The sequence below is a fragment of the Pinus tabuliformis genome, chromosome 8 (genome assembly GCF_031772625.1).
Source record: "Pinus tabuliformis cultivar Carrire ecotype Pingquan chromosome 8, CPIR1, whole genome shotgun sequence".
Lineage (NCBI taxonomy): Eukaryota > Viridiplantae > Streptophyta > Pinopsida > Pinales > Pinaceae > Pinus > Pinus tabuliformis.
The window spans coordinates 1,745,417,596-1,745,430,771 of NC_142294.1; the positions used below are offsets into that span (position 1 = coordinate 1,745,417,596).

General features: G+C 36.5%; 1 protein-coding gene across 1 annotated transcript; it reads right to left on the bottom strand.

Moving 5' to 3' along the window:
* Positions 1–2,876: 2,876 nt before the first annotated feature.
* Positions 2,877–5,582, bottom strand: LOC149243089 (putative indole-3-pyruvate monooxygenase YUCCA9). The gene is made up of 4 exons (XM_089371116.1): positions 4,833–5,582; positions 3,332–3,580; positions 3,137–3,259; positions 2,877–3,053 (listed from the first exon to the last, which is right to left on the bottom strand). Exons 1-4 carry the CDS (start codon positions 5,508–5,510, stop codon positions 2,877–2,879), a joined length of 1,227 nt encoding a protein of 408 aa, XP_089227242.1. The 5' UTR covers positions 5,511–5,582.
* Between the last annotated feature and the right edge of the window lie 7,594 nt (positions 5,583–13,176).

Below are 13,176 nucleotides of genomic sequence, written 5' to 3' on the forward strand. Positions count from 1 at the left end.
TTCATTTAACATATTTATTTAATCTTGTTCGTAATAATATAAACATCACATCATGCAAGGAATCATCATCATTAAACCAACACAATATGCCATCACATTATTGAACATCGATATACATTGAAAACCATGTAGGGTGAAAACCAACAAATGTTTAATTTTATTATTAAACGCTCGCGAGGGCATTCACCCCTCACTCAATAACTAGAATGGAGTCTATCCCCTGAACATCGTCATAAAATATTACAAATAATATCATCTCAAAAACAAGATAACTTGTTATAAGCTATTATAATCACCATGACATCATTTACCCACAAACCCTTGAGCATTGTGTCTTTAGGGTCTCGTTCTTTCCATCAATGTATTATCCTGTAGACGACATTATTTCAATCTGCATAGACCACTAACTTATTGCCTGTCATAATGATAACTTAATCTATCTTTATATGTCGCAGCATTTTCCTGCCATTGCTAACAACCTTTAAAATAATGATTAAATCAAGTATTAATCAAACCAAATAATAAATATATACTAGTGGTGTTTCACCATCTATTCATGTACATTCATGAAATGCAAACAAAATATCATGACATGCTTGCTTTAAAAACATTGCATATGCATTATTTATAAGCATATAGCCATCAATGCATTTCTATAACAAAATACCACATTAACTAATATTCCCCTCACATAAGCACACATTCTTGCAAGACAAATCACTACAACTATCTAGACATTCCTTTAAAGGAACCTATCACACCAGTTATGATTTTCGTGGATGTGAATTACATAAGCTTTATCAAAAATCCTATTCATTCAACTATTAATTTTGGTGCATGCAAATATGCAAAGAAAGATAACACAACGAATGTTGTTCCTATGCAAGCAAATGCATATACTTCCCAAATGAATGCTTAACACAATAGAACATGAAAACACATGTTTCCTTTTCAAGGAAATCTAGCATAATAGGGCATGAAAAAACATGTTTTCTTTTCCATAAAACTAATGCAATAAAGCACACAAATACATGTCTTCTTTTCCAAAGATTATACCAATGTTTCCCATATATATATTAGAAGTAAGCCAACACATTACTATGGTTTTTGTGCATGTAATTCATCTTCTTTCTAAAGAATCTTTTCCAGCGTAGGCTAACACAATACGTTATCATTTCCCACATAAAAATCTATATTCTTTCCAACGAAAACTAATACAAATCTTGCATGCTTATACATGGTCTTATTCCAAAAGAAACTATCATAATAGTTATAATGGCATAAAAGTAATCACATATATTTTTTTGTAAAGAAATATAGCTCAAAATGTTTTCTATCCATGTGAAAAACATATCTCTATAACTCAGTGACTATTATTTGTACATGCAAGAGCTTATCATAATATCCCTTATTAAATGTACTTAACACATATTCCCTTATCTAAAATTCCACCATCATTAGCTATTATTTCCATGTAAAGAATTACATATTTCATTTTCAAAAGGAAGTTAATATAACCTTGTTTTTCTATATTTCTACATGCAAGTTTCTCATGCTTCTTGTTTCAAGAAATTACCATAGATAAACATCTTTTATGCATAAAACTTAAACAAAATAACAAGGTTAACTTAACCTTTTATGTACCTAAATCAAGAAATTAACACAATTCATCTAGATAGGAAATATTTTCAAGAGATCATTCTTTTTCAAGAAAATTAACATGATAACTTTCTTTATCTACACACAAAAACATATCTTCTATATCACCATGGCTACCCTTTTCGGCATGCCACATATTTTTTCAGTTTTTGCTAATGCAATGACCCTTACTTATATATCACAATGACTACCCATTTGTGCATGCCACATATTTTTTCATTTTTTGCTGACACAATGACCCTTACTTCAGTGCACATACTCTTTTTAAGAAAGACGCATGCATTCTTGTTCTTGTATGAACAAGGTTCATATGCATCTTTAAGAAAACAATATTTACTTTTCATCAATTCATTCCACAAAATTACATAAACAACATGGGTAATATACCCATACAGATTCATCAAAGCCCTTCCAAGAAAATTATTCTAATTAACTTTTCTCTTTTCCAAATACAATGATGCATTCAATTAATATTTTACTTTCAAGAATTAACATAGAAATTTATTTCAAGGATTCCAATATAATGGATATTATTATTGTGCACATATTTCTATTAAAAGTATATAGGGATCATGCTAATATGTCCAAGGAAATTAATAATTCTCTCTCATAATTTCCTCCCAATCTTTTCTTTAATGATATAACTTATTTTTTTTCTATTCTCATAAGAAAAGTTTACATACATTCTTTTCATGAAAAATATCATGATTTCTTTAATGTTTTTGTGTGTGGGTTTCACTTGTGTTTTTTTCCCAAGAAAACAACATCCCTAAGTTATCTTTTACCATGAAATTTTTCTTTTGCTAAAGTAATATGATTTCTTTATATTTTACCATGCAATTTTCTTTCCAGAAAATAATATGGTTTCTTTATTTCATGCATGTTTTTAGAAAATTATGGGATAGAACCATGTAGAACTTTCCAATGAAATAATTAATTCATCTACACAAAAATCCCTCCAACTTTCAAGAGCCTAGAGCAATATTTCCATTTAATAAGCTAACATATAATTCCTTACACAAAACACATGTAGTTTTTTACGAAGAAAGTCATGGTTAGTTATATTTTGTGGGAAATAACCATAAAATCCCATGTGCATACCTCATGTTCCTGAACCTTTCATTGGAACCACAACATTCCTCACCAAAATCCTGACTTCACATCATAAAAACATTCCTCACCAAAATTTATATCCCCGCAATATGTAAGTTGCAGGATCAGGATGCATTCTTGAGGGACTGAAAAATATCTTGGGAGATCCGTCGAGCATCCTCCGAAGTTCCGAGCAGACCTTTTTTTCCGAAGCCAGCGATGTACAGACCGTCGCTTCCCTTCCAGTCGCTGGGAGGCCGATTGCCTGGACGTCCGTGCTCCGGAAAAAGCTCTTTGCCATTCTGCAAATTAAATGCCAATTTTCAAAACCAGAGATATCCGGACAAACACGGTTCGAAAGCAGAAAATGAATGTTCAGGCATACCTTGAGCCAGCGGCGCACTTCATTCTTGTAACCAGTCGCAAAGATTAGGGCGTCGAAATCCTCTTTAACACCGTCTTCGAACACGACACCAGTAGCCGTTACGCGGATGAAATTTGGGACGACCTGCGATTAAAGAATGTATTTGAGAACTCGCATTGACTTCGAATTTCTGAGCGAAGAATGGAGTCTATTTACCTTAATCTTGTGTTGCCTTATTTTTTCAACAGTGCCGTCGTCAATCACCAGGGTTTTGCCGGTCTTAAGCTTGAATTCTAAAGGTCCTTCCACGGGCCGGGGTAGTCCGTAAGAAGCAGTGTTGCCTAGGGCTAGATTACTGCACAACAGGAGCAAATTGTCCACCACTCGGAGAGGCAGCAGTTTATACAGCTGCAATGCAATCGGCATTGTGTGTATTCCGAAAAACTCTCGCGGCAGGATATGATTCTTACATGCAAAGGAAAAACACGGACCAAATTATCGTTTGGACAAGGACGATGAAGGCGCATGAACTGGAAATTCAAGATTATAGGATCAAAATATACAAGAATTAATAATATGCCAAAAACACTGAAACCTCGAAGAACATGTTTACTGCGACGAATTAGTTATCTGGATGTCGGTTAAATAAAACATGAAAATTCTATAGGAATTAGAGGGTTTAACTATTAAATTTTTTTCAGACTGTCAGCTCTCCTTGGGGGACTGTTTTTATTCCTATTTTAGCACTGTTCCGTCACTTTCAGCAGAAGGTCTGTAGTTCTGTGGAATTTTTTTTTGGTTTAAAGCTGTATATGCTAGTGCTGTTTTTATTTCAGAGTTGGGAGGCTGCTTGGACTCGGCTTATGCAATGAGATTATATTACCCAGGCTGACGAATTGTCCGGCGGATAAAAGTAGCTGGAATCTAAGAAGCAAATTTTTTTTGTAGAAGTAGTGTGTGAAATTGTTTTTATGTGGAAACATTTAAAATTTTGAAGTTTAACCAGTATAATTTGGATTTTTTCTAAATATGACTAGAATTTGGATTTTTTCTAAATATGACTAGAATTTCCATAACTTTCTAGCGAATTCCTCCAACTAGTTAGACTGCCGCATATTTTTTCATAATTTTTCATAATTAAAAGTATGTTCTTTTATGGATTAGAAAAAAGAAAGACATTAAGAAATTAAATTGGGATAGAACAAGCCACTATCTAACATAGGTTTAGGCCTCCCGTTTTTTCGGCCTCCCGTTTCCATCGCTGGCAGGAAACTTGAAAAACGAAAAAAATTCACCACGCCTTTGCAGAAAATCCGGATTTAACTTGAAAGACGAAAAAAATTCACCACGGCTTTGCAGAAAATCCAGATTTACGACAAAAATTGTCACAGTTCAACGATTCCGGCATATTTTTGTCAAAGATCTATAAATTGCTTCACGCAGATATAAATATTTTTTTCCTGGATTCGGTTCTTGTCTGCATATTCACAGCTTTGCAGAATTTTTTTATTTACGAGTAAGATTTGGTGATTCATGCATAAAGATTCATAAATCGCTGCATGTAATTGCAAACATTCACTTCTAAAACGAATATAATGTTGAATTCTTGCATTTCAGCTTTAAATTTCTGGCTGAAGATGCAAAAGATTTAAAACCTAGCGAAAAAATTGAAAGGGCTGTCGAGAAGGAAGATTTGGGGGTTTTGACATATTTTTACCGGACTACGAACTACCATGGACGGCCTCGGCCCTGCGTCGTTGTTTACAAGCTCCAGCGCTATTTCCATGCCAGAATTTCCGCATCCCACGACAAGAACTCTCTTGCCTTCGAAAGCTTTTTCGTTTTTGTAATCAATCGAATGGATAACAGTTCCTCGAAAGCTGTCTAGCCCGGGAATATCTGGCATGAACTTTTCACTGAATTCTCCTGTCGCCACAACTAGAAACCTTCCTTGATACTCCCTCTCAGAATTATCCGAAGAACACTTTGTAATGACATGCCATCTTCCCGTCTCTTGACTGAAGCTCGCAGACTCCACGGACTGGCAGAACTGCGGCTGAATGTTAAATCTTCTAGCATATTTTTCCATGTAGGCAACAAAATTGTCCCTGGTAAGATACATAGGGAATTCATCAGGAACGGGCATGAGAGGAAGGTTGGAGAGTTCCTTGCCGCCCTGCATCGTCACCCTATCGTATGTCCGGTTTTTCCACAGGGAACCCACGCAGGAATCTCGCTCCAGAACAAGACTGGAAATTCCGAGGTCTGCAAGGCATGCTGCGACGGCCAAGCCAGACGGCCCAGCCCCAACTATTATAACTTTTTCTTCCCTATTTTCATCGAATGATGATTTGTCGTATTCCTTTTTCCCAACCTGTGGTGAAACGTTTGGCATTTGGTGAACTATTCGACTTTTGCACAATCCTTCAGCTTGCACGATCTTGTCACACACCAAGGACGAAAAGGCAGCCTATCCTGCCATTACTCATTTTGTAACAAAAATAATATTCCTATAATCTATGTGCGTTGAATGTGGCCATATTAATATAATTCTAAGTTAAGTGCGTTGAATGTGGCCATATTAATATAATTCTAAGTTATAAGTAGAGAGGAAAGAGGGGAAAGCTGTGTTGAAAAATGACACCTTACATTATCACAATTATAATGGAATGAGAGAATAACTCCCCTATGAGCTAATTTAGTTTTAAGTCAACAATCCCTTAAAACCAAACCATGTGATACCCCTGTTTACTTAATATGGTTATAGTTCTCCATATTTATAACTATTTTTTAATTTTATTTTGATAATAGTTTTTATAATAGTAAATTTATTAAATATTAATACAAAACTGATATATATATTTTTATGTTTATAATTATTATTATTATTATTATTTGATATTTTCATTAAACTCTGGTTTATTATAATAATTTTGTTTTAACATTTTAAAAATGATTTTATATTACAAATTTTTTTTTTCGGTATGATATAATATTTGTATGGCATGGATTTATTATAAAGTTTTAAATTCCATATAAAAGAATTGCCCACTTAAAAATATAGAGTAATTTTGAGTATTTATATAATAATAATAATATTCCTTCACTTATATAGTTTATTCAGCGTCTTGATAAACTATTAAATGTGCAAACAACTTTGTCAATAATTTCCAAAAAATTAATTAATGCAATTGTAAAACCTTGCTCTCTATAGACATATATTCCTTAAATATTGCATGATTAGATTTAGACACACCTATGTCAACATCACCACGGAATCTATGTCCAACAACCTCTCCTTAAGGAAGCTCAACAATGAACATCAAACATCTACATAATGTGACAGAAACATTGTCGAACATTGAAACATAACCAAACCATTGGTGAACAACCTCCCCTTAAGGAAGCTCAACAATGAACATCAAACATCTACATAAGCGACATAAACATTGTCAAACATTTAACCATAACCAAACCATAAGTATGCATACAAATATACAGTTTACTACCATATGCTCAATTAAATTATGTAAATGTTAAACCCTACCCTAAATACCATAGAAGGCTCATATTTTCATTTGTGGATTTGTGCTTCTTTATATTCCTTGAAATAATGGATATATTTGGTATCTCCATCTTTAGCTTCTAGATTATATAATTTTTGGAGTGTTTAATTCAATATAGATGAATCATTGCAATATTAAGTTACCTAATTGAATTTTACTTCCCATCATAAATCACTTCCCAAGACTTACAAAGTTTTGGCCCTTTCTTTGCAAACAAGAGCTTTTTCCTACTTTAAGTACTCTCGCTTACATTCATTTCAATTATAACTTAGTCAAAGCACATATAAAAAGACATTGTATAGTGTCCCTTCCTTAGTTGTATTTTAGTGTTTACAAAATTTTCTCTCGCTCAAATAATCACCATTAAAGCATCATGGTATATGAAAATGGACTATCTTGCATGTGATAACCCACAACACAAAATACACTTTCACTACAACATGGCATAATTTTTTATGACCTCTAAGTTACCTCATTCCATAAAATTGGTAACTGTAGACCTTCACTAAAATCATGACGCTATCCATACATGAATATGCTCTTTACATCCTTGATCAATTATACAATGGATCTAAAATTAATGTATAATCTCTCCTAATATCTCCTTTGGCCATTTCTTCTAACAATCACACTAGTAATCATTTGTATTTGCTACCAATTCTTATTACTCAGATCTATATATCTTATTGCCCATATCTGTATACCATCTTCACCAATTTCTCACTACTCCCACAATATACTAACTATATAAAAATATAATATTATATAATTCTTTAATAAAAATTATACTCAAACAACTTAAATATAGAATAATACATATTCACTACCCATAAATATCACCTCATGGAAAAGGTAAAATAAAATACCAAATTTATAAGATCTTTACTTCATGAACAACATACAAATATTTAATCCTTTCAACTTCCTCAAAGCTCCCTATGAAAATAGAAGGATGTTTATGAATAATGGTTAGAAGTATATTTAAGTGTTTTTCCTATTCTCCAACGAATTTTAATAATAATTATATTTAAATATCATTTATTTTTTTCATTTTAATAATAATTATATTTAAATATATTTATTTTTTTATGTGAAATATTATCTTTAAAGTTGTTATTCTTCATTTTGTGTGAAGAAAGCATTTCACATAAATTTTAGCTTTTAGAAGTTTTAATGGCTTTAATATCACATTAGAATTAAAGAAAATCTATAATAAAAAATTGGTGATCATTATCGTATCAAAAATACATATGTGTGTTTTTGTCTCTTTAAGTGTCACTTTTTGGAAAGTTTTCTGGTTTAATGTTTATATTAAAGTAATTATTATTCACAACAACAAAAACATTACTACTACTACTATTATTATTTGGACTCATGAATGTCCAACATTCAACATAATTTAAAATGATACATCATGTACAAATGATATAAATAAAAATGTAGAATCAGTTTATTTCTATTGGCCTTTTCAAATTTGTTCAATAAAAAGTCACTACGCGTAGTGGTGCCTTTAGACCCTGCAGAAGGATCGCACTACACAGAGCCAGGGTATGACTATGAAAGAAACGATGATCTAGACTGTATCTACAAGATAAAAGGATGGGAGCAGGACTGGGTAAATCCAACCGCGAATGGTAGAATCTCATGGGAGAGAGAAAGCTCCTGCACCTCAGATTTGGACGAGGAAATAGAACGACGGTAGAACCGGTTACACGAGGTAACCACGCTTCACTCTAACATGACGACAAGGTCGTTGCATTGTGTGACCATAGAAGTCAGAGATCTTCCTACGTATGATGGGTTGAGCGAAGTGAATGATTTCTTGAACAAATTTGAAAAGGCCAATGCATGTGTATAGGTGGATAAACACTGGTGGGTTGGGCTTCGGTGGTTTCGCTGACTGTTTTTCGAAACGTTGACGGTTGGCGGTTACCTTAGCCTGTTCACATGCAATAACTCTGCTACGGTTAATGCGATTTCTCCATGTGGTTTCCAAGCTCGATGGTCAAGCCTTATGCCATTAACCCTGACAGTTTATCCACTCACATGTGCTCTTGTTCGCTGCAGTCTTCTCCCCGCACGGCTAGAGTCGTTGTTAACTTCCAAGCCTGCGGTTACCTCTGCTCACATGATCCCGCTACGGTTAAAGTCTCCACGTGGTCTATCTCTGGCGGTTAAGACTGATATATGGTTTTTTTTGTAATGTTTTTACAATTTGCAAAGGCTGAGAAGGTTTAGGCTTAGGGTTTAGGTTCCTAGGTGTAAGTTAAGATTTTGTCCACCATGGATATGTAGTGCTAGGTGTTAGGCTTAGTTTTAATGCATTTAAAATACATTTGATTTGTACCATAGCTATTTTTAGGGCTAGGACTTAGGTTTTAGCATTTTCATAAAAAAAACCCATTTACAATCAATTGTCACAAAGTGACATTCATGATAATCGTCACAAACCATCGTCGACACCAAATCCTGGTGAACTTTCGATGAACTCATGTCGACAACCAGGTGTCGAACCATATCAACTAAACACCAGGAAAACCTATTACCTGAACAACCTGATCCATAACCAACACTGTCGAAGATGAACTGAAGTGACGACAACGCTGAACACTGATGGCGACACTTTGAACCCCTGTGCAATTGAATCAATGGATCCTCTTGGATCAAAAGGCTGGGTCTTCCTTCTTGGGAATGAGGGATATGAAGGTAGCATTAAAAGGGGCATAAATTACACCTTTTCTTTTAGACTCTTCAACCACTTCAGTCAATTCACTACCCACTGTCTTGAAGAAATGTTGAAACAGCTGCATTGTCCAGCCATCTGGTCCGGGACTCTTATCCTTTGGCATTGATTTTATGATTCCTTCAACCTCCCCCATGATCTCATTAGATTCCTCCTCATCCACATAGCAAGGGAAAGCCTGAGCTGTCAGGATCGCTTTAGCTAGTGACAATTCCGAAGGAGCTGTAAAGAGATTTTGGAAGTGTCTTATTCCCATTGATGATAGTTCCTTGAAAGTTCTTGCTTGCCTTCCCTCCTCTGATTTTAAGTACCAAATGGTGTTTGAGTTTTTCCTTCCTTTTGTATAATTTTGGAATAAGTTAGTGTTTTCATCCCCATCCCTTAACCAGATGGCCCTACTTTTCAATCGCCACTATTATTCTCTTATTAAAAGGATATTTCCCCTTTGGGTTTCCAGCAGCTTGATCATATCCCTTTTTTCCAGTGTCTCATATCCATTAGCTTCTGGTCTTTCGGGCTCATCGAGTTCCATCCCTATTTGGATTAGGTATTCATCTTCTTTCATTTTCTTGGCTCTGGCCCATTCCGTCATTGCCTTCTTAAGGCGTTTTAGGTTCTCCATAAAGTGGTAAGCTTTATTCCCAGTCTCACTGAACCTCACAGGTCTCCACGCTTCTTTAAATAGAGTGTTATATGAATCCTCCATTAGCCTAGATGGATTAAATTTGAAGGGGGCTACTGGATTTTTGGGGTTCATTTTTAGTTCTAATAAGACTACCAGATGATCAAAATCACCTCCTTCCCCAACCCACTGATGTAAAGCTGGCATCTTTTCCACTACCTCATCTCTCACGAGGAACTGATGCAGTCTTTTGGCCACCCGATCTTCCCCTATTCTCCTATTCCTCCATGTAGGTCTTAGTTTCAGCAGATTAATGTCTAGTAACTTATTTTCTCTTATGATTTTTGTGAAAAGTTCGAGAGCAGGTCTTCTCTAGTAGAGGGCCCCAAGTTTGAAGTTTAAGTCTCCCCCAATCACCAGATTTGGGTTATCCATAAGAGACTTAGAACAAAGGTTATTCTAGAAATGGACTCTATCATGACAGGGCCCATAAACATTGAGAATCAACAGGTTAGTGAAGAGCTCTAGGGAGTAAACTTCTATCCCAATCACCTGGTCCAGCCCCCAAGGGTTCAGGACACATAACTTCCCTTCTTTTACTCCCAATGTTAGTCCCCCTGAGTGGCCTTTGGCAAATGATGCCTGGATGAACCATCCTGGCATTAATTTAGAAAGAGATTTTAAAACTTCTTCTCTTGCTCCCAATGTTTCTTGAAGTAGAAGAATGTCCTGATTATAATTGCGGATTACCTCTTTTAGAGCTATTTTTTTAGGATTACTGGCTAAACCCCTACAGTTCAGGGATAGGATGATCATTAGATTACCTCAAGGGGGGATTTCACTACTCTAAGCGCCTCAGAGATGGAAATTTTCTTCCCATCGGAAATGTCCAGTTTGGCTCTCAACTAAGCCTTAGACAAGTTCGTTTTCCTCCCTCTAACCTTCCAGTCCCCTGCTTGGGGATTCTGCATTTCGATCCCACCCACCACCTCCCATGGAGGAGGCTTTTTCTCTCGGGGTCTGAGGTTGTAGGAGGGTTTCACAACATGGGTATCTACGAGAATTGGGTCATCCTCACCCTTTGCAATCTTTCGATCAAATATGGATCATAGATAGATGTAATGATGCTCTCCAATTATTCATTTGCTATTTTTGAAATGGGAATAACAATATTTTGAGGCCTGGAGGGACCAGGCATTGATTATGAAATAATCAAAGAATGAGCAGGAGTAAAAAGAGGAAGGGAAGAGACCGGACCCGTACCCTCTTTTGGGTGAGTGTTACTCCCAGTCTTTTCAGTTGCTGGTTCTGGTTCCTACCTTGTCTCCTCCTGCTACTGAAATGGCTAGATTGTTGGGTACCCTTCTTGCTGCACCTCCATATTCTCCACTGAGTCATCCTGAGGCCTATCTATGTCCATTTGATCGTCTCCCACTCCTTTATTCAAGTTTCCTTCCTTGGTCTCCTCCTCTTCTGCTACCCCTCCCTTTGTCTTCCTCTGCTTTCTTCTTCGCCTAAACCCTAATGGACATTCTTTTGTCATGTATCCATAATTGTGATACCTGTGACATCTAAACGACAGGTGTTCATAGTCTAAAATTTTGGCATACTTGAAATCCTTGTATTGTAAGTTAATTTCCTCTGCCAAGCTTGAACGAGGGTTTAAAATTACCAATATACGGGCCATCCCTTGATCTCTTATTTGTAGAAACGACATGTCTGCTTCCATGAATTTACCCAGGTGGTTTCCAATGGCCTTGAATACTGATTCGACTAAAAGAAATGGTGGTAGTCCGGGCATGCAGACCCAAATAGGTAATTCGTCCACCCTTTCCCTCTGTGTGTCAAACATAGGGTTCCATTTCTTGAATAAGATCAGGTGTCTCTCGAAACACCAATTCCTCACCATGACCCATTCCACTGATTCTCTCTTCCTGAACTTAACCATGAACCATCCTTTTGCCAATGTCGTGACCAGAAAAGTTGTGTCCAGCACTTCATGCCAATTTTTTGAGGTCCATTCTTGAATAAAGTTGGCGAAGTATTTCTTACCTCTAGCCCTTCCTACCAGTGTTAGTTCTGTAACTTCCATGGCCTCGTCAATTTGAACATCCATTCCCAGGACCAAATTAGCTACAATTTTGCTTTTCTTGATTATTTTGTGTTTTTTCCTCTTCTCCCCCGCCTGCCACTATCGAAACCCTTCCTCCTTGTTCTGTGAGTTTTCTTCCAAATTGGTTGTTACTTCTGAGAGCATTCCAGCACTCCCCTCTTTCCTAAATTTGTTGAGCCCTTCGATAATCCTTCCTCCTACTTGATTTGGGTCTTCCGCTCTAGTTATTGGTGCCTTGTTCGTTGCTTGTCCTTCCTTTCCAGTTACACTCCCTTTCCTAGCCTCTGTTAACTTAATTCCTCTTTTCTTCTTCAGACTATCCCTAGCTACCTTCCAGCCCTCTGTTATTTCTAGCAAGCTAGCAATCCCTGCCCCTATAACTGGGTTTTTTTGGAGGGCTTTGTTCCATACGGTTGTGTAAGGGCTACTGTTTGCATGTGCATGAGACAGACTCTGCATGATCTCCTCTTTCCCGAACTATAACCACGCCGCTCAGCAGGTGCTCTAGCCTTCATTTATTTTAAACTCACAACTAATTATGATGTCCTCTAATCCTCCTGAATAGAAATGACTGAGAGGACAAGATGGGTCATTACTTACTTGGAAACCTTCGTTATCCGCTGCTCCATGCTCCGATAAGGAAGGTCTCTCTTGCAGCTGCTTCCCTTCCCAATTTTCCAGACACGACAGCCCTAGAATTTATTCTAGGAGCCCTAGGGTTTTACTTTGCTTCCAACCTGCTTCCGAACCTCCTTTCTTCCTCCCTGATGGTCCATCTGGACAAATATACTACTCTATATTCTGTTCTATTACCTCCAGAACCTATACCGACAGTATGTCCCTAGGCTCGGAGTCCAGGTCAATAGAATCGCCTGGTTTGACCATATTTTGCCTTTCTGTTCCTTGTTAACTACTTAGCGGGAAAAACGGCCCTCCCTGTTCTAGCTTCAAGCGCATGCTGAGGGTAGGAGATGACATCGCATCTCAGCTTCAACCTGAACTTCATTCCATCGCCGA

Bases quoted from the DNA above. Each gene is read 5' to 3' on its own strand.
- LOC149243089 (XM_089371116.1), bottom strand. From the start codon at position 5,510: ATGCCAAACGTTTCACCACAGGTTGGGAAAAAGGAATACGACAAATCA. The intron at 3,581-4,832 runs GTAAAAATATGT...TTTGCATGTAAG, and splicing joins CCATGGTAGTTCGTAGTCCG to AATCATATCCTGCCGCGAGA. The intron at 3,260-3,331 runs GTAAATAGACTC...CTTTAATCGCAG, and splicing joins TAAGGCAACACAAGATTAAG to GTCGTCCCAAATTTCATCCG.